A 26806-nucleotide genomic window follows, 5' to 3' on the forward strand; every position below is an offset into this window, starting at 1 on the left:
CCTGCTAGTGAAGGCAGGGGGCTGGACTCAATGACCTTTCAAGGTCTATTCCAGTTCTAGGAGATTGGTATATCTCCTATTATTGTAATCCAAATACATGGATTTACACACTGCTTTATATCTTTGTCAGAATAGTAGGGTCAAACCAACTTTTCATATAATATTCTAGTCAACATAAACTTGATTGTTGTTGTTTGGGTTCAGACTACATAGCTTGATTAATACCAGGAAAAGGAGTTCTGTTCAGGAGCCAAAACTTTCTGTACAGTGCGGCAGCTTAAAAACAGACGTAGAGCATTTTTGCAAAATGACAGATCAGTCTGAGGCAAAATTTAGTCATTGCCCCAAGATATCACATGGATAATGGTTTATATTAATTAAGTGACTGACTCAGTTGACATATGAGGGAACTTTAAGAGGCAATTTGAGTCTTATAGCTGGTAAAGGAAAACAAAAATACACTTCTAACTTGATACTGCCTGCTCTCAAAGATATTTAGAGGTTCAGAGCCAAAGTCAAAGCAAGTATGACTCCACTGAATTCACTGGTATTATGTTTGCTTATGGCTATGATGAATTTGATCTCTAAATCATGCTGGTCACAAAACAATGTCTACATCTAATTCTACAGAAGGGCTAGTAAGTGGTTTATTTTCTGTGCTCTTACATTTTATGAAAACTGGGGTGTTTCTTATCCTAAATGTACAAGAAAGGGCTTTACCTATTCTACTAAGGACAACCATTTGTGCTATTTCAACTGGCTGCCCGCTTCTCAGATTAGCTCATGGCCCTATGATGCTATTTGATTCACTCATTTGTCATTATGTTGTTTTTCATGAATACCATGCAATGTTCTTGCTGTCTTGTGTGCATTATGAGTCATGGTTCTTCAAGGCATAAGCAATTATAAACCTCTTGTTAGCAGCAAGAATTAGCTTTCAACTCTATCTTTTTCTTTCCTTCACTTTCCAGGTATGCCTTTTGGTTGCATAAGTGTAGATAGGTGTGATCATGAGCCAAGAGACATTAGAAAAAGCATGTCATTTATGTTATAGAGGAAGGACACCTTGAAATAAGATTGCAATTGTACTGTTTTGCATGTTAATTAAGACTTATTGCTTGACATATCTTTTCTACTGAAAGTGACTAATATGAGTGACTATAGCACTATTCAGACAAAAGAGACTAAATGTAAGCAGCCAAGAAACCATGTTAACTCCACCAGATGTAGACACACAAAGATTCACAAACGAAAACATCTGAACAACAGTCCCAGTGGGCTGGGTTTGTTTTCTATCATGTAATATTGGGATGGGAGTGCTGAATGGAACTGAAATTCCCCCTTTGCCTTTATAGTAAGCCCCTACCCAGCTAAAACTAGCTTACACCTGCATAGGTACACAATTATGCTATGTAGCCCAAGCAGAGACTTAAATTAACCTCAGCCTTTCCAAACAAGGTTAATTTGATATTACCTTGAATTCTCATCCTGTTCTCAGGGTATTGATTGATGATGATAAAACAATCAGCCCATTACTCTTAAGAAGCAGCTAAGGTTAACACAAACACTGAAGACAGCATAGCAAATATTGCACTGCCTTAGAAACTGATACAGTAACTGATTTGTTTAGTTTGGAAAAAATGAGAGTATGTTTATGTAGGGAAAAAGAATCCTGCTCCTTAAAATTAAAAGTCAACTTCTTAGTCTCTGTTTCTTTTCCCCAAAAAAGCAAAGGGGAAGGTGAAGAACATTCTAAACCTACATGTGTCAAAGCCGTGTAACTGCTCTGTGAACAGAGTCCTAACACTCCAGAGAATGTTATTTGATATCAGATGACATATCTTTCAGTGTTCAAAGTCTCTGCATTAGCTGACAGTTTTGTAATAATTATCTCCTTCCAGAAAACAGAAGAATAGCAAGGTCAGCAGTGGAGACATTAATAGTTTATGCAATAATCAGTAATATTGGCATACTATCAGTATAAAGAATTTAATCAAGTAAAAGTCTCCAGGTTGTAACCTATCCTTGAGATGTTGGATTCTGCTTCATACTGATGTGATTCTGGGACACAATATTGATTCAATCATCCTTTTCTATTAAATCAGTGCTGAGAAAACAGGCTTATATTGTGGTGCCTCCTTTGCCTGCTCATGCCAAGGTAGTGAGATCTGAGAGTGTTTATTTGAAATTACCCTCTTTGTTTGCTGTACATTTGTTCAGAAGCCATCATTGAGCTGAAGCAATACATACTGTATTTCTTCACCAACACACTGAACTAGCAATGAGCTCTAAGGAATGCATCAAGTCAGTTAAGTTAGTATAAAATATATATTATCATCTCATATTGAAAGACAAATGTGACAGCTTAGAGCTTACAATTTATCCCTTTCCTGATTAATCAGACTTGACTGCATGACTCACTTGTCACAACTTGCTTAAAAGGGTTGCACAGTCATCTCAAAATGAAACAACATTTTTTCCCCCACAATATGATTTCTCAACCTTTCCTCCACACATACACTTATCTTTGACTGCTCTGTGTTACAGAAGAACAGGTTTTCTCCCTTTTTTGTCTCAGAAATGTAAGACAAGTTGGAATTTTTTCCCCAGGAACTTTACTTTACACTGACATCCACAGACACATCTGCTGGTAGCAGCAAAATGGTGACACCACTGCCATTTCTTTCCTGCAGAGCCAGCAGTTTGAGATGACTCAAACAATCTTTCTTGCTCTGTTTTCTGCCTTTCACTTTCTAGTCAGCCTCCTCCACCCATCTGGCTGCAGCTCTCTGAAGAACAATAATTGAGCTAAATTTGGTCAGATTTTCAATCAATAACATGCCAATGATTTTTTCTTCTTCTTCTGTCTATGAAACCTATTTTCTGAGTTCAAGGCATTTTCCTGCATGCTTCTGACTGCTGGTTGTCTATTAATTTCTAAAGATGATCCAGCTGTGTACAGCTATGAAATAAGCACCTTAAGAACCTTTATTAGGTTGTAAATGAAACACTCAAGGTCAAGTGGCTTGCCTAAAATTTTCTTCCTGTTGTTTTCTATTCCGTTATATAATGCTTTAGACCTATCCTGAATAAACAAAAAAGATGCTGAATCTATCTAGCTATGAGCCCAATTAGATTTTCACTTACACTGGTGTAAATCAGGAGTAACTCTATATTAGCCATTGAAGTCATGCCAGTGCAAAATAATGTAATCTCAGATATGAGATTAGAATCAAGGTCTGTGTTCCTTCCTGTACTATGCTGACAGTGTTTTCTCAAAACCATGTTTCAGAAGATAGCGTTCTCTCCCATGCATGTACTCACTTATGTAAGTACTGATTATTAGTGATTACAATGATTGTGCTGGGAGATAGTGGAGATTCTGTTGGGGAGAAAGTATAATTGGAGAAGCTACTTTTAAGATCATCCACCTACATTTACACCTATGACCTCAATCAATAAATTCAGTATAATAAAAGTAAATATTGTAAAGAAATGTTGCCTATGGATTTAATCTTGACCAAAAAAAAAAAAGGAAAATTTTGGTGGATGGTCTGAATATAATGATTAAATCTCTTCTAGAGCATCGTATGTTCATGTGCCTTTTCTTACACAAATGTACAATATTCCACCCAAGTATAACTCCTGTATTAGGAGTAAATGCAGTCATAGAACACACAATGCCTCTATGGTGACTGAAAATAAACAGAGTGGTACTGCTATATAGGGTCTGTTCCGGCATCCCTTATTATGCAAAGATTCCTTAGTCCCACTGAAATACAACTTTCACTAAGCCTCAGTGGAACCACCTACTTAAGGATTCCTTTTGGAACAAGATGGCTGAATTGGCCCACAAAGAGAAGTATGGGGTAGAGAGAAATAGAGGAAGAGCACAGAAAAACTCAGATAAAGTACTGGTGGGAGAAAACATGAAAATATGTTTAAATAGCAGAAAAATATCAGTTTTTGTGCCAATACTTACTGAGCAAAACCGTACCAAACATTTTTTAACATTACCTATCAACAACCCTGTATTTTACTTTCTGAGAAAGAACTTTCAAGTAAATGAAGTAAATAACAATAGCAAGCATAGAACAAAAAAGTGTGGGTGGGGGACAGAATATGGGCCACCCAGAGGATTCAGGGGGCCTAGGGCAAAGCAGGGGAGCTGCGGTGCTTGTACTCAACCGGTGGCGGTCCGGGTCTTTGGCAGCCTTTCTGCAGCAGGGGGTCCTTCAGTCGCTCTGCATCTTTGGCAACACTGAAGGGCCCCCCACTGCCGAAGACCTGGAGAAACTGAAGGCCCTCCCCCGCTGCCGAAATGCTGCTAAGACTTGGACTGCCGCTGGGCCGCAGCCCAGGGCAAATTGCCCCACTTGCCCCCCCCACCCCCCCCGGCAGCCCTGGACGGAATCACAGTAAGTAGCACAGTGCTAGCCATTATTATTATGATTCTCTCAAGATTTTCATTTAGAATAGGCATTTTTAAATTGCAGAGGTAAAGATTTTTTGGGTAGGAAGCTGGAGGAAACAGAAAGAACATTCTGTGCCCCGTTAAATAGGTACACTACATAAGAATAGGGTGACCGAATAGGCCATAAGAGGGCAGGAGCTTTTCCGGTAAATGTCATCATATTTCATATGTTAGGTGACATAAAGATTGTCAGAAGCTGTTCTTTTCCTCTATGAAATTTAAACTCTGCAGCACTTCTGACAACCTACTGCCGGGGGAAAGATGTTTTTATGAGAAGAAAATTGCTTAACTATGCTACTGGAGGATTTACTTTATCTGTAGCCCTATTTTTATTTAAATCTTGCAAAATGCTGGGAAAATCCCATTGCTGACAAGTGTAAAAAGTGCTTCTTTAGCTCACCTACAGGATTTAATGTTCTTTGACCATTGGGGCTTTAGTGCAAGCTCCATCTCCATCTCTCTAACTATGAATATTTTCAAAGGATGATCTTCCAGCTGTAGGTGGCAGTTATCAGTAGCTGTTTTTGTTACACAACCTAGCAAAGGGAAGATTAAACCCATTTAGAAGCACTGAGTGTTGTTTCACTTTTGGACCAATAATAGGCAGCAATAAGCAACTAAACCTCAGGCAAAAAGATGGAGTTTGATTTTCCAAGTGTTCATTTCCTGAAGCTATTTATGATCTTTGTTCTTTGCATAATTTTGATGAACTGTACAAACCAAATGCCTTTTTTTCATCTAGTGTTCTGTGTGGTGAAAAGGTATCTTATACATAAATATATAAATCAGAACCTTAAAAAGAGTGTTTTTTTTCTAACTACATCTCAATAGCCAAACATCTGAAGAGTTGGAAGATGAAATTTGGCATAATAGCTCTCATCATTTCCTCCAGAGCATTCTGGTGATTTTGATTTGACTGAGTTGAGGTCATTTGAAAATTGTATACACAGAATATTTTCCATGGTTTTTGTGTATTTGGTTTTGGCTAAGCTTGTATAGCACTTGTTTAAGGAAAGTTGTGCTGCTTACATGTGTGGTTAAAAGAATACTAGAGGTGCAAAAAGGGTTGTGGCAAGAGCTCAAAATACATTGGCTCTGACAAAGTTAGTAAAATTGCATAAAAAAACCAATGTTGAAATAACATTAAGATTGCAAAGTCCATCACTCTGGAGCTAGGGAATGACACAATTAAGGTTGCCCGAGCACTTACGTATAATATGTACAAACACTATACACATACAACCAAAATAAGTATGCATTTATGTGTATGTATTTCTACAGTCATCTGTACACATTTGTGCACATGTAATAATTATTAATAATACCTAAATACCTACATAAATACACATATATAGAAAAAACAGTCTTGAGGGCAAGGTTAAGATTATGTTAGCATTGGGTTATATGTTGCCAGAGTAATGGCATGGTAAGGTTACTTTCAAATTAACATTTCAGATACAGATCCTGTATTTTAAGGTTACTGTTGTACTTAGCAAGATTAGTTCATGCTTCGGGGATGCTGTCTTGTTTATATTAAATCACAATGTTTTACTTTCAAGTGCATGAATAGAAAACAGATCAAAGAATGTTCAAGGACAAACCTCCCCTCACTTCAGTATTAAATATTATAAAGCAATACTTGCCCTCAATCACAGTCACCCAGTTCTGAAAGAATTATTTGAAAAGAAACAAGCCATAGTCCTTAAGTAAAAATAGAGTATCTTGAATCTCATTCCATCTCAGCTTTGTCTTTTGCCTTGTAGTACTTAATATGCAAAACATTGTCTGTTACAGATGGAATCCACTTGTCCTTGCATTAAGTGAAACACAGCAGGACCCAGAGAGCATTTGCTGAAGCTGAAAGCAGTCTTTAACTTTGAATCTTGAACTACCATAACCATCACATGGTAAGCCTGGATATTGACTTCCAAAATGTGTAAAACAAATAAAACACATTCCTGATTGCTTTGTATTTTTCCTCTCATGTTAAGCATACATTCTAAAATTACATTTCAATGCTATTTCTTATGTTTGTCTACTCAGTGGATTTGACAATTCAGGGGATACTTGTCAAGGCTGACATGATTAAAATTTGACAAACCCACTATTCTTAAAAATAGCGAAGAAATTTATAAGACCACCAAAAGGAAAGCTGCATCAGTCTGTAAAATCTCAGCAGCTAGGCTAAGCTTGCTGTGATTGCATATGCATGTGAATACATTGCACCTTCTCTTCACTTTCCTCGCAAAGATCTGTTTCTGAATGTTGACAGATCAAATAGTTGTCTCCTCTCTGAGGGGAAATTCACCGCAGAATATTAGCCTTTTTTGCAACTGCATCACATTTTTGGCTCATATTCAATTTGAGATTCTCTATAACCCCCAGATCCTTTTAGCAGTAATACTACCTATCCAGTTATTGTTCATTTTTCAGTTGTGCATTTGATTTTTTTTCTTCCCACATGATGTCCTTTGCACTTGTCTTTACTTAATTTCCAATTTGTCATGCTCATTTTCATTCTAACTCTGTCTTTCAAAGTGCTTGCAACCCCTCCCAGTTTAGTGTCATCCTCAGATGTTATAAGCATACTCTGCACTCCATTATCCAAGTAATTAATGAAAAGCTGGAATAGCCCCTAGCCAACCTTAACAATGTTCCTTTGCTTTCCTAATGATTATAGTTAACTACCTGAAAATTGTCTATTTTCTATCTATTTTTTTTCTAACTGAATAGTTATTTAGTCCTACTAAGCATATTTTTCATTATAAGATGATCATCTATTTCATTACTTTTTTATCTAGGATGTGAGCCTTTCTGTTGCATGTAACAATGATATAGATACCTATGAATGCAAGCAAGTCAGGTTCACATGAAATGATATGATAAAAAAAACCCTACAGCAGTCTTGACATGAACTCTCACTATTTAAATCAATTGCTGAACATTTTGGTAAGGTGTGAAGTTCATAATTAATCCCTGTGGGTAGCAAGGAGACTGGCTGCTTAAATCTGAGTCACTGAACCATTTTCACATTCCTGGGTTCTACCACAGTGAAACTCTAAACTATATTGCATTGTTTTTGTAATTGTAAGAGGGACAGTGGATGGATAACTGCCCTTTAGGAAGATTACAATCCCAATACAGATATTGTGCAAAGCATATTTTCTGCAGATTCTTCTGCAGATATACGTAAATATAATTGTTCTGTATGTGATTTATTTGGAGATACGTATTTAAAAATAATAATGGTTCACACCTCACATCTCCTTGATTTTAATGAAAGATTTGTTTAAAACCTGGACATCTGTGCTGTTGATACTGTTTGTATCTAACATTATATTTCTGCTACTTTGAGTTTTTCTTTCTTTTTCCACATCATCAGCAACATTAATACAATGTACCTGCAAATCTGTTCGGTTAATGTAAAAATTCTGGATATGAAGGATTTGAAGGGAAGGAATTAGGTGGAAGTAAAACCATAAATATGTGCTGACCTAAAACAAACTGTCATTAAGGACAAACTTGTATGTTGTGTAGTTATAGTCTTGTCGGTCCCTGGGTATTAGACAGAGAGAGAGACAAGGTTGGACAGTTAATATCTTTTACTGCACCAGCTTCTGTTGGTGAGAGTGACAAGAATTCAAGCCACACAGAGCTCTTCTTTGGGTCTATGACAAGTATTCTGAGGCTATATTTACATTGCAGACCTTACAATGGCATGGTTGTGCTGCTGCAGCTGCCCCATTGTAAAGTGTGCAGTATAGCCACTCTTTGTTGCCAGGAGAGAGCTCTAACCCTATAAAACCACAGTTAGTCTGGGAGATACTGTAAATGTCTTAGTGCTATTCAAGTAGAAGAAGCACACCCTAAAGAACATCTAGAATGTGATTTTAGCCTTCCCTTTGTGGAAATTCTGCTTAGAGAAGAAAAAAGAGGTAGATATGTTACTTGGTTGAGATGGAAGTCAGAGACTACCTCCAGCAGGAACTTGGGAAAAACCATGTATCTTATGCTACTATAAAGGCTGACTTGATGGAAAAGTTGTATAGGCAACATGTAGCTAGTGGCTCAAAGGGTGGACCCATTAAACCCGTCAGCACAATGTTGAGATCTCAACGAAGGGGCGACTCTTTGAATAGGAGAAAATACACTCTTGCAGGCAAGAGCGGCACCAGGGTTTTTGGCGCCCTAGCTGGGCATCCTTCTGCCCTCCCGGGCGGCGGCGGCAATTCTGCTGCGGGGGGGGGCGGTCCTTCCATGCTCCCGGTCTTCAGGGCACTTCAGCAGCGGGTCCCGGAGCGAGTGAAGGACCCGCCGCAGAATTGCAGCCAAAGATCCGGAGCGCGGAAAGACCCCCCACCGCTGAATTGCCGCTGAGAGCATCAAAATGCCGCCCTACCAAATCTTGGTGTCCTAGGCTACTGCCTAGGTCACCTAAATGCAAGTGCCGGCCCTGCTTGCAGGGTTTTTCAAGAACCTAGCTACCATAGAATGTGAAAATATACAATATCTCTGAATGGGAGGATTGAAAGCTCAGACTGTTCCAGGGAACCTCTTGGGGAGCTCATACATAGTCCAGAGTTCTTTAATGATGGAAGGTAATTCAGTATATCTGGTATCTGAGGTTTGAAATGGAGATGATCAGTCTTGGGCTCAGATAATGAATCTCTTCCATTTGACAAAGCAATCCTCTTACAATCCTTTTACTGTGGATCAAAATTTTCTGTACTTCAGCTAAATACGTCCTCTCTACTAATGTTAACTAGCCATCATCCATGAAATGAGGTGCAGGAAATATGAACCCAGATAGAGGATCTGTATCTTTCATATATCACATCTGGCTGGATATGCCATTGTATTAGCATTGAATGGAGCGTTTTCTTCAGGTCTGAGAATCAAACTGCCTTGGCCTTGATTCATCCTTACTGAATCTTGTCTGAATTTTCTGAGAACTCTTGAGATCAATGACATTGGAGGGAAAGCATACATTTGACCCAAGGATGCATCAGATAGAGATTCCTGACTCTACCCTCTTCTAAGCAGGACTTCTGACATTTCCTGTTTCCTTGGTGGTAAAGAGGTCTATGGTTGGATGACCCTGTGGGCGGATATGATGGACCCAGGTCTATCTTGAGAGTATTGCATTTTAACAGTATGAAATTTATCTGTATGTTTGAGCCAGACCTTGAAAACATGAAAACTTGAAAGTCCAACAATACAGGCCCATAGAATCATCACAGACCTGGGTAACAATAACTGTTATGTGTGTATTCCTGGCTTACTCAGCGGTTTCCTGTGGAATCTGGAATCACTAAGGGCTGATTAATGCAAAATCCAAAACTCATTATGCAGATACCCAGCCCTTGGAAGCTTCACTCCCTGGGGAAAGAGGACAATGACTGGTTTTACCTGTTTTCAGGAGGGTGAGAGACAAAGATTTCTGGAATATAAATGCTGAGTTTAAATGGACTCAGGGGCCTCCCTTTAGACTGAACAATTGGACATGATCTTTTGTCCAAGTGGGGAATCAACTCTTCAAGGGTTTGAAAAACTTTGACCTCCTAAACTCCTTCACATGGACGATATGTTTAGTGTACATTTGAGCTTTTTTATTTTTTTTTACCTTTCCTCCATATGGTTTTGTCCTTAATTAGATGTACTTCTTTGAAAGATATGGGTCATTACTTGCAACTACTGATATACACCAATCATAACCCTTGGAGGGAAAGCAAAGCACAGCACATGAGCTGGACATCACCCAGACCTGCCAGGATAAACACAATGAATTGTAGTGGAGTTGCAAGCCTAAACCCATGGTCAGGTGGGAGACAAACACAAATCCTTGGTATCTGAGAGAACATTCTTGAGCAGACCACAGAGGCAGGGGAGGTCAAAGGTGCAGTTACCCTGAAACAGTGACTGACCTCATCTGAGGAATGTGTCTTGGATAATAATATCCATTACTGACTGTCATAAACAGATAGTTAAGGGTTAATGCCTCTTTTACCTGTAAAGGGTTAAGAAGTTCACCTAGCTTAGCTGACACCTAAACAGAGGAACCAATGGGGGAACAAGATGTTTCAAAAGGAAGGAGGGAAGTTTCCTTTGTTTAGAGTTTCAGTTTCAGCCAGAGTGAAAAAGATCAAGGAACAAGCCTCTTATCAGAGTAGTAGTTTAGAAAGGGAATAAATAGGTTTATGTTTATTTTCTTTATAACTTGTCTTGGTACCATTAAGGGAATTATCAAATTTGGGTATTCTTGTGTGTATTAAGATTTTTGCCAAGGGGAACATCCTCTGTGTTTTGAATCTGTTGTCTGTGAGAGTAGCTGGTATGCTAATCTCTCCCAGACAGTTTTCTTTTACCTTTCTTTCCTTTAATTAAAAGACTTTTTCTTAATACCTGATTGATTTTTTCCTTGTTTTTAGATCCAAGGGGGTTGGATCTGGATCCACCAGGAGTTGGTGGGAGAAAGGAGTGGGGATGGTTAATTTCTCCTTGTTTTAAGATCCAAGGGATTTGGATCTGTGTTCACCAGGAAATTGGTGAAGTCTCTCAAGACTACCAAGGGAAGAAAAGTAGTGCTTGTGAGTGGTGGCAGCGATACCAGATCTAAGCTAGTAATTAAGCTTAGAAGTGTCCATGCAGGTCCCCACATCTGTACCCTAAAGGTCAGAGTGGGGAAGGAACCTTGACACTGACCCATTGGGGTTGCTTGTAAACTGTCTGCTAAGGAGATCTGCCAGGACATTGTGCAACCCTGGTAAATGTATGACTATCAGAAAATTTATTGCTGCTTATTAGAGCTAAAAGGATCTCCTCATGGCAACTGAGGTAGCCAGGGATCCAGATGATATGTCTGCATCATCAAGGGCTGCTTGGAGAGATGTACGTGTCAAAAGTTGAGCTTTGGAAACCAAGAGCTTAAACTCCTTTTTTGCTATCTTAAGGAAGCCTGTCAGGAAATGTAGAGATGCAGTCTCCATTTAAATATTTGAACTGTAGTAGTAAGTCCTGGGGACTGGTGATTCTTATTTGGAGACTTTTGGCTTCTTGTCCTGAGATGGTGCTTTTTGCTGACTTTGGATCTTTCATTAGCCAATGCAATATCCAATGACACAGTCATAGTGTGTGTGTGTTTGCGTGTAAAATTGCTCAAAGCCCTGAGGGGGCACTTGGATACCAGTGATCTGACCTTTTGGATTTAGTGCCCAAGAAGGAGGATACTTGCCAAAGCACCTTATCTGGCACTAAGAGCCCTTCCTTGATGAGTGTTGTGAGACATTTAGAAACAGAGGAGTGAAAGAGGACCAGGATCTTGTGTGATGTCTCCTGGACAATGTTCACTGGAATCTCAGGGTATCAGCCACCCTGCACAGCAAACATCTCAAAAAGATTATTAAGAAAAAGCAGGAAGCCTACAAGGAATGGAAGATGGAATGGAGCAGCAAGCAAAGCTACCTCTTGGAGGTCAGAAGGTGTAGAGAAAAAGTGAGAACCCAAACACAGTTGGACCTTGCAAAGGAAGTTAAAATGATTATTAAAAGCCTCTAAAAGAAGAAAACAAGGAAAAAGAAAGTGGGATTGCTAAGAACTGAGGATGGAGAGTCTCAGTAGCCCAACTGACAATTGCTTATGCTGAATCCATCCTAAAGCCAGCTATTTTGCTTCCATTGCTCATTTGTACTAAATGCAAGCAGTAGCAAGCAGCTCCAGCTGAATTTCTGGAGAGACTTAATGGATAAAAATACAAGTCCAATTTTTTCTCTTTCTGGAAAGTGAACTTAAAAACAAAAGCTCTTATTGAGATGTGAATAAAGCAGGAAAAAACAACTTTTGGGGAAGGCTAACCTTTTGGGTCAAGCTGATTTCTCACATCCAGGCCTCACCAATTTACTTTGACTGTTGCCTATGTGATCTGTAGTCCTCTATTTGACAAGGAGCAAAAGGTGAAGAGAGATTTTTTCAAAGGCCTCTCTAAACTCCAATAAAAATGTGTCCTATGAGTTGATCTCTGATAAACTTCCCTCATCCCTTCAGTGAAAAGCTCCGGAAGACAAGAACTCAGAAAGGATGATCACCACTGTTAAATATCTGGTCAACCATTTTAGCCAGCTCTGAAATTTCATCTGTTTTCCCCCAACTCTGTGGTTTTGGATGTTTGGAGTCTGTAAATCTCTCACTAGTAGATCAGTATATAATTTGCACTAGGTAAGATGCATTAGAACAAACATTCTCACTTAAAACTTACTATTAGATAAATTCATTTATTTTATCTGTCACAAAGCAGTGAATTGCAGTGATAATCTATGATAGAAAGCTACAATATATGGTAGTTCTTTGAAGAAATTTTATAAACTTCATAGGGAGAAATTATATCTCAAAAAGATTATGCAGATAATTATTCAATCTTAAAAAGAATAACAGATGTTTAGCATTTTATATAAAATATATAATACATACTACTCGTACATTATAAATACTAGTAAAGGTCTTACTAATATGAAAAGAAAGCTAATAGTTTATAAAATGTTTTACAGGATTTGTGTCTAAAGTAAAGCAAAGGGTTTTCTTTAACCCTGAAGTGTGGTAATTTACACTATACCTTTTCAGCTGTGTGAAAACAAATTAGAGGGGTATCTCACTAAAGACACCTGAGGTTAGTATTTGGTTCCCCTGGGTGCTGCTTTGTGGTTAGATGTCATTCCAGGTGAGAAAATTCTCCCTTCTGGGAACTAATAGTGTCAGAGAAATGCTGATTTGTTTGTGATGTAATTCTCAGAAAATGATACTACATAGCATTTCTGGGAATGGATTCAAATTATTCTAAGTTGATTCCTATTAAAATAGTACCTGCAGGTATTTCAATAGCCACACACAACTACATTGACCAATAGCAGCTACTCTGGTTTAAATGCCAGTAAATGAGATGATGTATAAACACTTAATGAATTTTATGTTCAACTTGCACATTCTCTAAACACTTAGGAAGATAACTGTGCAGAACTTTGCAGTTAAGAAGGAACTAAGGGTGGTTCACTCGCACAGCCCTGAGGACAGAGTGTGAGGATGTATGGGGTTCATGCATAGGTCAAACAGGAACTGTTACTGAAAAATTTCTGATCTAAGATACATGCGTGTGTATGCTTACCTGAAGTGGAGCACCCATAGAGACTCACATTCTGAAGGACTCCAGTTACTGGACAAAGTAAGTAACCTCTCCTTCTTTCCAATGTGTACATCTCAGTGGGACTTAGGTGAAGACAAAATGCCATTTAAATTGATTTTCTGGTTTTACTGCTGCCACCCATACATATTGCTGCATGTGGGAGATTTTGCAGTATGAAAATATGTTGAATCCATTGGGAGACATTTTATACAGATGAAGTTTCTACTTCAGTGAGTGACTGGTGAGGCTCTTAGAAAGAAGACAATGCCTCACTATTACACAAAAAAGGCTTTCATATAACAATCTATGGCATGTGAAAGAGTTAAAATGTTTGGACTAATCAAAAAGATCAAGATCATATTCTTCACATATTCATTACATCATATTTATATGACAAGGTCAAACAAGTAGGGGGAAGAAATTCATCTCCAATTTGCTCTGCCCTGAGGTAATAATACATAGAGAATTCATTTACTCTGACTGATCTTTCTGGGAATAGGAGACCTCTCCAGTTAATATTCCATCTGAAAACTATCCTTCTACACCTTCCTTTTACAAAAACCTCCATTTCCACTAGTCCAGTCTTCAGATGAGGGGACAACAAGGTGAACTTTTAATGTCAATTTTTCCCCATGAAGCTTATATTTCAAGACTGACTTGGGATAACCAGATGTTTTAGTTTGCAACTAAAAGGTACTTGTTCCCATTTTAATTTTCTTTAACACTTTATCATTCTGTTCCTCAAATGATGGTAAATGGATAAAGGATTTTTCAAACCCAATCAGACCTTTGTCCTATAAAATTGGTTAACTAGTGTCTGATAATGCAAATAACTGATGCTTCAGAATAAGACAAAAAAGCCCATAATGTCTCTAACCAGTTTTGCAATGCTATTGTGTGATGAAAATCCTAAAACATAAGATCTGATTACTCTTAATTTACATATCTACAACTATTATTACTCATTAAATTATCCAGTCCTTTTTAAAATTAAGCACACAGAGTTTAGGCCACTCCAATTGTGAAACTCACTAACAGAGTAGAATGTGTGTTTACCACTTTCTGAGCCCTTCCTTTCAAATTTAGTTTCAAACTCACCTTCCCAGGGAAGTTTTCACGCAAAAATGAGTTCTCATGTATAAATAATAGAATTTAAAATCAAAACCAAGTAATAGCAGCTGAATGTGAGAGAGATGAAGAGCACGGTCATTTAGGAACAAACAATATTATTTAGGAACAAACAAGAAACTATGGTGATGGGTGTATTAGAAATACTCCAGAAAATTAACATGTTCTTGGAGCCACAGATTTAATATTGGGTTAGTGTGAAAGAGGTACATAGTACCATGCCATGAGTAGAGCATGAAAACCAAGATTCCAAAGTGTTCTTAAAACTACACAATACCTACCTGCTGAAGTGAAAAAACAGATTGTCAGAGCCAGAAGAGTACCCAGAAGTCACCTACTATGGGACAGAAGAAAGAAAACAAAGAAAATAACAGAACACCACTAGCCGTCACCTTCAGCCCCCAACTAAAACCTCTCCAGTGCATCATCAAAGATCTACAACCTATCCTGACAGATGATCCCTCACTCTCACAGATCTTGGGAGACAGACCAGTCCTTGTTTACAGACAGCCCCCCAACCTGGAGAAAATACTCACCAACAACCAAACACCACACAACAAAAACACTAACCCAGGAACCTATCCTTGCAACAAAGCCCGATGCCAACTCTATCCACATATTTATTCAAATGACATCATCACAGGACCTAATCACATTAGCCATACCATCAGGGGCTCATTCACGTGCACATCTACCAATGTGATATATCCAATCCTGTGCCAGCAATGCCCCTCTTCCATGTACATTGGCCAAACCGGACAGTCTCCACACAAAAGAATAAATGGACACAAATCTGACATCAGGAATCATAACATTCAAAAACCAGAAGGAGAACACTTCAACCTCTCTGGTCACTCAGTAACAGACTTAAAGGTGGAAATTTTGCAACAGAAAATCTTCAAAAACGGATTCCAACAAGAAACTGCTGAGCTTGAATTAAAATGCAAACTAGATACCATTAACTTGAGTTTGAATAGAGACCGGGAGTGGCTGGGTCATTATACATATTGGATCTATTTCCCCATGTTAAGTATCCTCACACGTTCTTGTCAACTGTTTAAAATGGGCCATCTTGATTATCACTACAAAAGTTTTTTTTCTTCTGTTGATAATACCTCATCTTAATTAATTAGCCTCTTACACTTGGTATGGCAACTTCCACTTTTTCACGTTCTCTATATGTCTATATATTTCATACTATATGTTCCATTCTATGTATCTGATGAAGTGGCCTGTAGCCCATGAAAGCTGATGCTCAAATAAATTGATGAGTCTCTAAGGTGCCGCAAGTACTCCTAACTCTTTTTGTGCATCCAGGTCATATTGCTTAAAATTTCAGATCATCTTTGAAAAATTGGATTTCTTGAGGATTTTGATAATTATCGTGTTCCTGGGGCCTGAAATCTGAAGATAAGCTTCTCTTTCTTGAAATTTATTGTTAATTGAGTTTGATTTTTCAGTCTTAATTAATTGATTAATATTAATGGACCCATCTGCTGCTCCAGTACATGGAGAACAACAACGGTAAGAATAATTACTGTGAGAATAGCTTGAGACATTGGAAACATGCTTGGTTGTGGGAGTAATTAACTTGCAATGTTTTTCAGCACTTTGAAAACTAAGCTCATGTATGTTTACTTTTTTGTGAGATCTTATGCAGTCTAAAATAAATTTGTTAATCAATCACTACTACTCTTGCTGCTGACATAATCACCTAAATTACTAATATAATAATGTTATGAGATATTTTCCCAGCATTGATGTCTCTTTTTAATTACTGCCAAACCCAGCTTGTAGCCTTTGGATCAGATGAATGGGAGGCAATGTAAAGGCTTGATTTGTCAACCTTTCCAAGCCCTTTATGAACTTCTCTATTTAAAATTCAAAGAGGTTTCATCCTGAGAATGGTTGTTTATATACACTGTTTCCAAGCTTAAATTTAATTTACTTTTTTATGAAAGTGAGTAATTTCAATACACATTTACAGTGCACAAAATGAGTGCTGATGATTCTCCAAAAATGCAAAATCATGTGATGCTACTAAAAACAGTAGAATGTTTATTTAACAATAAACCTGAACTACTCTTTTACCTCAATACCTTTCACTACAAAGAATGGGGGTCTCCACTGGAATAAGCATCATGTGAGGGAAAAGAAGCAAGGATTTTGGGTTGCATCAGTGATTTGAGCTGTCGTAGCACAAGATTTGTTTATAAATATCCAATGCTGGATGTTTTTTATCCTGTTTATAACCATGTCCTTTGCTCAAAAAAGTGTTGAATTTGCATAATACCATTATTTTGAGTTAGGATATATATATTTATCCAAGTGTAATTTGAAAGTGACAAAAGCATCAAGAAATTTACTATAGTGTGATGCAGTATTTAGCTTTGTACTGAGAACCAAATTTACTTGGTGTAAATCTGAAAGTGGGATAAAGTTGTTGAGGTTACTCTGAATTTACATTGGCACAACTAGTACAGAATCTGTCCCACAATCTGTTAAAATACCCAAAAGCAGTTTGATACATTATAAAATATTAAATGATTTTGCATGCAGAGTTTTTGTAGCAAATAAAACACTGTGGAACAACACTACAAAGGAAAGGAACCATAGGACCACACATTTTATTTCTTTCTTACTCATGGGGAATAGAGTGAGAGAAAGAGATTGAGTCTGCATACAGCTTTAGCTAGTAGCCAGTTGACTTTTAGCTCATGTTGTAGGGACACGTGCGCTAAGCTCCAGAGGACCCAGGTTCAATCCACCTGCTGATAACCGGGATCTGTAGGTGTTAAACTAGTAGTGAATGGGACCCCATTACAGTAAGACATGGGAGGTAATTGTTTCACTCGACGCTGGAGAGGCCTCAGCTGACATACCATGTCCAGTTTTGGGCACTACACTGTAACAAAGATGTAGATAAATTGTAAAGTCCAGAAGTGAGAAGCAAAAATGATAAGAATTTTAGAAAACATGACCTATGAGGAAAGGTTGAAAGAACTGAGTAAACTTAGCCTAGAAAAGAGAAGACTGAAGGGCATATAACAACACTTTCCAAATACTTAAAAAGGATGTTATAAAGAGGATGGTGATCAATTGTTCTCCATATCCTCCAAGGATAGGACAAGAAGTATTGGGGTTAATTTGTAGAAAGGTTAGATATTAGGAAACTCTTTGTAATTATAAGGATAGTTAAAAGCACTGGAACAGGTTACATAGGTAGGTTGTGGCATACGCATTATTGGAGGTTTTCATGAACAGGTTAGAGAAACATCTGTGAAAGATGCTTTAGGTATACTTATTCCTGCCTCAGAATTTGGGGCTGGACTAGATGACTTTCTCAGGTCCTTTCTAGTCCTAAATTTCTATTATTCTATATTATGTGGGAGAATAAGATGGTCTGATACTTCTATTTTTCTACTCAACCCTGTTAATTTAGTACCTATTTTTTCTCACCTTTGTGTATAGTGTCATTTTGTGACATCTAGATTCTCAGCTCTTTGTATTCTTTGTGTTGAGAGCTGTATAGTCAAATTACAATGGGCCTTTGATCCTTGATTGTAGTTCTTAGGTCCTTCCATAATATAAATAAATAATGCTGGAAGTATCAGTCAAGTATCAGAGGGGTAGCTGTGTTACTCTGAATCTGTAAAAAGCGACGAAGAGTCCTGTGGCACCTTATAGACTAAAAGAAGTATTGGATCATGAGCTTTCGTGGGTGAATACCCACTTCTTCAGATGCATGTCTAGTCATTTATCCTGGTACTCTCAATTCCCTCAGGAGCAAAGTATTAGAAACTTAAAAAATACGTTTAATCTTTCACTAGTCCCATTATATGGCAAGGAACAGAGATCTGAGTTTGCAGTTTAATGTTTAATGGCTTAGTAAAGCTTAGCTGATAGTTATTTCCTTGCTTGATCCTTATGGCTTTCCAGAGATAAATGCTCCAGTGTGGTTCGCTGACATTCAAACAATACAAAGTAATGAAAAATCTCTTTTTATGCTGTTAGCTAACATAAGTTACATAATTGGCAAAACTGTAAATAACACTGAACAATTTCAGTTTTGTAAATATATTCAAATTTTCAATGAAAATAGAGGTCCTCTGTAAAGATCTCCTACAGTCCTGTGGTTGAGGACGATTTAGTCTGGCCTCCAGACTAGCTCTCCCTTCCACGTTCTAAACAGGTGGTTTCTGGCAGCAGTTCTGTCATGCATAACTTTTTTGGATTGGCTCGTGAGCACAACCAGGCTATAGAAGCAATATGTCTCTAGGTAGCTGGGGGCTAAATTAATCACTGATGTAACTCCACTGAAGTCACTGAGAATAAATTTGGCCACTGGGGTGTGCCCAGGAGGGAAGGGAAAACATGTTCCCAATAGGTGGTCAGCTCACCATGTCTGTCAGTCTTTAACCCTACAGTTACTTTAACCTTCTAATTAACCAGTAAAAAGGTTTACTGAACATATATCTTTTAACATATGGATTTCATCCTCAATGTTAACCTCAGGGATGCTCACACTACTGATTTACATACTCTCCACCAGACCTGTATTTTACATGGTTTTCCTTCTCTAGGAATGAAACCATATTGATCCCCATTTAACGTTCAATGGATTTCAGTTTTTTAGAATGAGCAATGATCTCAAACTAAAAAGCTTTTAATCTGTTAAATTCTGTGGATCCTGCTAGGATCCTGTGTTTCCGTTTCAAGAGTTGATGAGAATCTTACCACCCTAAATCAGCAGTTGTCACCAACTGTTGCAAGGGAAATAGAGAACTCTGAATTCAGACCTTGAGTGGTTAGTGAAACAGTAAATACAGGGGAATGAGCTATCTTCTATCCTGGCTCATGCATAGTCATCAGGATTCCTAACTAAACTCCAGTTGTAGAGGGGCAGATCCTTAGCTGGGGTAAATAAGTAGAGATCTAAAGAGTATAATGGAGTTATGCTGTTTTACAACAGCAGAAGATCTGGCCCAATATCTTTATTACAGGTGGTGATGTATGATCCAAAAAAGAATCCAACTTAATTTCAGTTCTTAGGATGATGCAAGGTTGGCAGTTAGAAAGTAAACATTTTAATTGAAAACTGAGTACATGTGATATGGAAGCATACACAGAAAAAAAATATGATGTTTTCCTACCATGATTCTGATCCTGTATTCCTTATATGGGCAGAATTACCAGTGCAGCCAACATAAATTCTGCCTAAGTTTTTCTGCCTGAAGAAGGACTGACAAATTCAGTCCAGTCACTTTTTAGATTAAAATCATTGCAGAGAATAAGGGAATTATGTGAATTATTTTTATAAATACGATATGCAGCTCTATCCGTTTCATGTTATCCTGTCTGACTGCATAGAATCAATCAAAGGAGGATGTTAATGGGAAACAATCAGAAAATGAAACAGTGGCAAAGATAAGGTATGGTGCAAAGAACACAAAGGGTCTTTAAGGGAACAATGGCTCGACCTATGGATTAGGGTATGCCCCTGCCTGACTCCAACCTGGTTAGCAAAGTTTACTTTTCCCATGCTTAAATCCAGGATCACAGAAAACACTAAAAATTTATAGATAAGGGGCTAGGCAGAAAGGGGTGGGTGTGAGCTGACAATAGTAACCTATAGGGGGAGTCTCTGATGGACATGGTCGGGGAAAGAGACACAAGAAAATCATTGTGGTCCAAGTCATTGTGAAGCCTGCAGGCCCAGTGGAAATTCAAATTCAAATGCCTTGCCTGGCATTTTTCATATGTTTGTTTTATTTCTTCAGCTACGAGTGGCTCAGATCCATGTAACCAATATCAGAAATTGGATCACACTGAAAAATAGTGTATCTATTCTCTATCATACACAAATGGTTCTCATTAGTATAGTATGTGAGTGCCTCACAACCTCTAATGTGTTCAGCAATACCCCTGTGAGGTAGAGAAGTATCATTAGCTCCATTTTACAGATAGGGGACTAAGGCTCAGAGAGAAGATTTTTGAAGATATTTAGGTGCCTAAAGATGCAGATAGGTGCATAGTGTGATTTTCAAGAGTGCTCTGGTGACTAACCCTCAGAGTGGTGAAGTAGTGAAATGTGTAAAAGTTTCCAAAGTCCAAAACTAGCACCCTTACCATTGAACCATTCTTAATCTCCCTCTTTCCCCTGCAATATCTGTTTTCTTAGTCCCTACATCTGTTTCCTTCTTCCCTCCTCCTCTCTTTTCCTCATCCACTTATCTTACTCTTCCTCCCTCTGATTGTTCCCTCCTAAGTTCTTTCCCTTCTCTTTTCCTTTCCCACAGTCTCTCTTCCTCTCATTATTCTAATCATGCTTCTAATGCAGTTTAAGTTAGAACAGTTTATTTTGTTTGTTCCCCAGCAGCACTTAATTTTGGAACTCTCAGAATAAGATTTGTTAGTTAACTTATGCACAAGAAGCACAAGTTAAAACAAAAGTAAATCATTTGTTTGGATCCTCATAAATAATGGCTAGTTTAAAAAAAGTTTTGGAATACAGTGGTCTAAAATCCTGTGGAGCCACTTCTATGATACCAACCGCGGAGCCAAACCAAACCAAATCAAATCCTCTTCCAAGTTATTTATTCTTCTCGTTCATACTGCCTTCTCAGTTTCTGTCATTTAGACCAGTGGTTCTCAAACTTTTTTTCCCGCAGGCCACTTGAAAATTGATGAGGGTCTCAGCAGACCACTTAATGATCTTTCCAAATGTTGTTTGTACCATTAGCTAACTATTGTAAAGCGGTTTGGAGAAAAGCACTGTATATATAAAAAATACCCTTAATAATAATTAACTTTTTCTGTTCTACAAATAAAAGCACACAACTCATATTTTAATATCAGTAATCTTACCTTTCTAATGCAATGGATGTGCTCTCTCTCCCCTGCCATGGCAGCCCCCCTAGTTGGGGCTGGGAAGGAGTAGAGGTCTTTCCCTCTCTCCCCCACCACAGCAGCCCCCAAGCTGGGGCTGCAAAGGAGGGTGGTCTCTCCCCTGGCACAGCAGCCACAGAGCTGAGGCTGGGGAGGAGGGCCATCTCCCCCCGGCAGACGCAGCCCTGGAGCTGGGGAAAGTTGCCTCTTTCTCTGGCTGCCACAGCCCTGCACATCCCAAACTCCCCCCACTCCCTCTTCTCACCCCACATGCCTGCATGGCTCCACTAATTAGGTGGGTGGCCCTTCATTCTCTCATATCCAGCCACCCAGGCATGTATCTTAGAAGGAACTATCCGTGGACCACTTGAATGGAGCTCACAGACCACTGGTGGTTTGCAGACCACATTTTGAGAACCTCTGGTTTAGACTGTAAACTTTTCAGGAGAGACTAGTCTCTATCTTTTATGGGGCTAAGCACATTATCTGTGCTTAACCAAAACAAAAACAACTCCCCAGCAACAACATAATCACCGCATCCATTTAGAACAGTTTAGGTTACATTTGGGGCCTAAGATATCTAACCACATCCCTTTTGCCAACTCCTATTTTGATGTTTCTGTGCTGCAGAATTAGAACAGGAACCACTTAAAGCCATCTTCATAGAAATGGAAATAGGCTGGGAATTTCATAAAAAGGAATCAAAGTCAAGTTCCAACAGAAAAAATGGAATGAGAATATTTAAAAACAGCTGAAAATCATTTTAAACACATTTTGCTTAGATGCACGAGCTTGGTCACCATTGTATTTTTATTCCGTGCGTGCGTGCGTGCGTGTGTGTGTGTGTGTGTGTAGGCCACAAACACACACAGAGGCCCTAGTCCTGCCATCACTAAAGTCAATGGAAATGCTGCATTTGACTTCATAAGGAGTGTTTTTTGTTCAGTACCAATCTCACACCTCTAATCTGATCCTTTTGTATATGAAATGCAGAAAAAAAATCCTTGTTTCTTAGAAGCGGAGGTCTTCCAGTCAACTAAAGATTAAGTTCTATTTGAAATGACTGAAGTCAGAGCTATTTCACACATTTATTTTTGATTGGCTATGAATATCTCATTTGAGCAAATAAGATACAAATCTCTCTGGGTAAACAAGAAGCACCCACATTTTTAATTCAGTGCCATACAGATAATAGATCCAGGCATTGCTTGTTTATTACACAGACTGTTCTAATGGTTTAATGTCAGAGATGATATCAGCCAGACAGTGTAAATGAGGGATCACAAAAATTGATGCCTACCTGGTGCAGGTACCGCCATTGCGACATGGAGGGTAATCACAGACAGGGACATTGCAGTTCTCAATGTTCCTCCCACCTAGGGCCTCGTCGATGATGAATAGTTCTTTGTTGTTCACTTGAAACTCCCTAATGCAGCCTTTGTAGCCCTGAATCAGCCCTGCACTCTGGTGGACCTGAGCTTGAGCAGGGACATTTCCAAGGAACATCGATCCAAAGGTGCTCTGCAGAGTCCCAAGAAAAACCATCAACAAAAGGCTTATTACAACTGTTGTCTGACTCTGTGTGATGTGTCTATGTCTCATTAAGGAATAACAATAAGATACTCATAGCAAGTAGCTCATGACACTGTAAGCTAATGATACAAATTCATAAATTACTTTTGGATTATCATTAACCCCAAGTCTGCAAGGCACAAAGACAATGAGCTGAATCCTTAAAGAAATAATGAATTGAGACAAATGTCAGAGGGCTCTTGGAAATCTCTTTTGCAATGAGGAGAAATGCACCTGCCCATTGAATAATATTGCACAATTAAATGCACTGTGGTGATTTTATGACTTTGCTGCTGAGCACTGGCAATTGTCTAGCTAGATTATTTTCAGATACAGTAAGGAGATCCCTCCAAGCTATTCTTATGTCACTATAAGAATCCCTTTTTCAAAAAGAGTTACTTTTTTAAAAAAATGTTAACTTTTAATAGTCTCTTGAAGTGATCTGAACAGGATTTGAGCAGGAGGGAAAAAGGGAATTAAGGAGGGGAGAAAGCTGTTGAAATAGGGAACTTCAGTAAAAAAAATTAGTTAAAAAAAAGCCTCTGGTCTCTGGCCTACATTTTCACAAGCTGTGATTAGTGATTTTATTTGCTTTGAGTTTTCAGTGCACAAGTAGAGGCACTTTAAAAGTGTCCTGATATTTAGAAGGAGGTGCTCTGCACTTTCTGAAAATCAGGCTCCTTAAGGGAGTCTCAAGTGGGGTAGCCAAAAATGGGTGCACTCCAAATTATTAGTCGCTTGTACAAATGTAGGCAACTTTTTGAATATTGATTTTATTTAGGTGTGACCAAATTAGTTCAGATAAAGTAAGAATCGAGGTGAACATTCACTGATCCCTCAAGCTGAAAAGACAGAAAGCATCTGCACACAGTGAGAGTCGCAGTTAGAAATAGGGTTGATGAAGAGTTCCTGGGAAGAGGCCTTTCAAAAGTTGGGAGGCTTTGGATGACACTGAACCTTTTGAGGTCAGTTTGTAACCAATTTAAATTTAAAAATAGAACAACCCCCTTAAAGCTTATTGGGCTGAATCAGTTTTTTCAGTTGATTCTTATTCCCTCTGACCCTCTGCTCATATGTATACCAAACACGTGCTGCCCTCAGCTGACTATACAGTGGACACCGTACTTGTCACATAACCTTGCACTCTATGGAAAATTCACTCTGTTTCCACATTTATTCATGCAATAACAATAATAATTTATAAGACTACATTAGTGTAGTTTATTTGTCATTTTATGGAGCACATGCATGTACAATACCCATTAATACAAATGGAAAGAGCTTGCATAAATTAAGAGAAAATAAATACACCACAGTGTGTTTCAAAGGGAAAGTCAATTTATCATTATATGCTTTTTAAGATGCCAATCACTATAGCATCTAGGAACTAATAACTGTAAGAAGCTAGGAATACAAGAAGAGCAGCAGCACACTGGTGGATCCATAATTCATGAGTAAGGCTGTGATTCTGTCATGGAGGTCGCAAAGTCATGGATTCTGTGACTTTCTGCAACCTCTGTGACTTTCACAGCTGCAATGGCTGGTGTGGGTGATCGTAGGGCTGCCAGAGCAAAGCAGAGCAGCTTGGGTACCCTGTGGCCAGACCCCGAGTGCTGCTGGAGTGGCTGGCTCTAGGGAGCACCCGAGAAATGGTCCTGAGGGCAGCCCCAGAGAGCTCCTGAGCAGCGGTCCTGGGGGCTACCCCAGGACCAGCTGCACTGGCTGCTGCTTGGGCAACTAGCATGGGGGAAGCACTGAAGTGGCAATGTCAAGGCAGCTGGCCCCGGGAAGTGCCCAAACCCCTGGACGGTGAGCTGCAGGGAATGCCAGGGCAGCACCTGAGCAGCAGGCCCCAGGGCCTTGGAGCAGGGGGTCTAGGGGCAGTCAGAGCCCATAACCAGTGCAGAGGCTAGCAGTCGGCCCCCAGATCCCCACAGCAGCGGTGTCCTAGGGCCACCCAGAGCAGCAGTGCCTGGGGCCACAGGAGCTGCTAAGTTTTTTAGTTTGGTATATTTATATAGTAAAAGTCATGGACAGGGCATGGGCTGTGAATTTTTGTTTATTGCCCGTGACCTGTACTCGATTTTTACTAAAAAATCCGTGACTAAATCTTAGCTTTATTCATGAGTCATATCATTTTGTTTTACTTCTTCCTGAATGATTTTTATCACAACTTGGGCTATGCTGACGGATTATCTCAAGTGAAATTTGGATATTCAATAAACATGAATACCTGCTTGTATTCCTCTCCCTACAGTGCCTTTTGTTCAGAGACGAAGGGAAAAGATAAGTCTCCTGGAGCACAGTTAAAATTCAATCAGATTTCGCATGTGAAAAGAATTCAGAGACATTAGCCCACCACTTGTCAGCTTCATTCCATATCACATGCCGCTCTTCCCTCAGCAAAGAAAGACATAATTCAGCATAGTTTTAGACAAGCCTTTTAAAATAGTATTTGCAGACAGATATTGCTTCCTTCTAGCAAGTCTGTTGTAAAAATTAAGCAAGGCATTTGACGCTGGAAGGTTAAGCAAGTACAATAATATAAAAGAAATGGTAACCTGCTTGCTATATCATCATGTAGTTATTGTGGTAATTTGCAGGACTAGTCCATATTGTCAGACACAGTGCACAATAAAATGAGCTCATTACATTGTTTCAGTGTCTAGGGTCAATCATTTTAATCACAAAATTGTAATCACTTCAAATTTAGTCCATTTTAACATAATATCTGCTTCTGCTGTAGAAAGGTCCAGTTCTGAGGCAAAATTGACCCAGATGAGGTACATTTTTAAAGCAGTGTGCTCTAGGAATTCACATGTCTTGTTAATAAGATAACAAGCTTAATGAAAGGCCTTTCCAAACATTAATTTTAAAATGCCTCTATCCCTTTGCAGTCTGAGTGATGGGGAGGCACTGTCTGCGAAAGAAAACGCTTGGCCACTTTAAAGATAGTACTCCTCCTTGTGAGCACTCAGCCTCCTTGTGGTCTTGAGGTGGGAAGAGGGGGGTTCTGTGGCTGATTGGTCAGAGAGACGGGTGGCAGCATAAGCCTATTGGTTCCTGCGCACTCGAGGGGAGGACTTATAAGCTCTTTCCCCTGCATGCGGATGACATTCTGGGCCAGGAAGGAGAAAAGGCAGCAGAGGAACCTGCTACAGTTACATGTAGCCATGGCCCCCACAGTACAGGGGATCCCACTACTATTTGGGTGACAACAGGGTCCTAGAAAGGACAAGGCTGAAAATCATCCCCTAGAGACTGTGTCTTAATCCATAACAAGGACTCAGAGCTTTTGCCTTGCAGGGGTGACCAGATGTCTCCATTTATAGGAACAGTACCAAATTTGGGGCTTTGCCTTATATAGGTGCCTATTACCCCCCACCCCTGTCCTGATTTTTCACGCTTGGTATCTGGTCACCCTACAGAGGTGACATGAACCCTGCTTGCCCTAAGCAGAAGCAGAGGGGGAAGACAGTGAGTTCATGTGTTTTTCTCCCATCAGAGGCTTCATCTTGGCTGGGGATGGTGAGGGGGTTTTGAGTAGGCAAGGTGGTTGATACCCTGGCTGAGCT

The 26806-nt window shown here is 39.1% G+C and overlaps 1 protein-coding gene across 1 annotated transcript in view; it reads right to left on the reverse strand.

Annotated features, from left to right (window-relative positions):
* EYS (eyes shut homolog) overlaps positions 1 to 26806 on the reverse strand; it is a 1559204-nt gene that overhangs the window by 157566 nt on the left and 1374832 nt on the right. Inside the window, 1 exon segment of the mRNA XM_030558318.1 lies at positions 22960 to 23180. Within this exon segment, the coding sequence (XP_030414178.1) occupies positions 22960 to 23180 (221 nt within the window).

This window comes from Gopherus evgoodei, chromosome 3, assembly GCF_007399415.2.
Source record: "Gopherus evgoodei ecotype Sinaloan lineage chromosome 3, rGopEvg1_v1.p, whole genome shotgun sequence".
NCBI lineage: Eukaryota > Metazoa > Chordata > Testudines > Testudinidae > Gopherus > Gopherus evgoodei.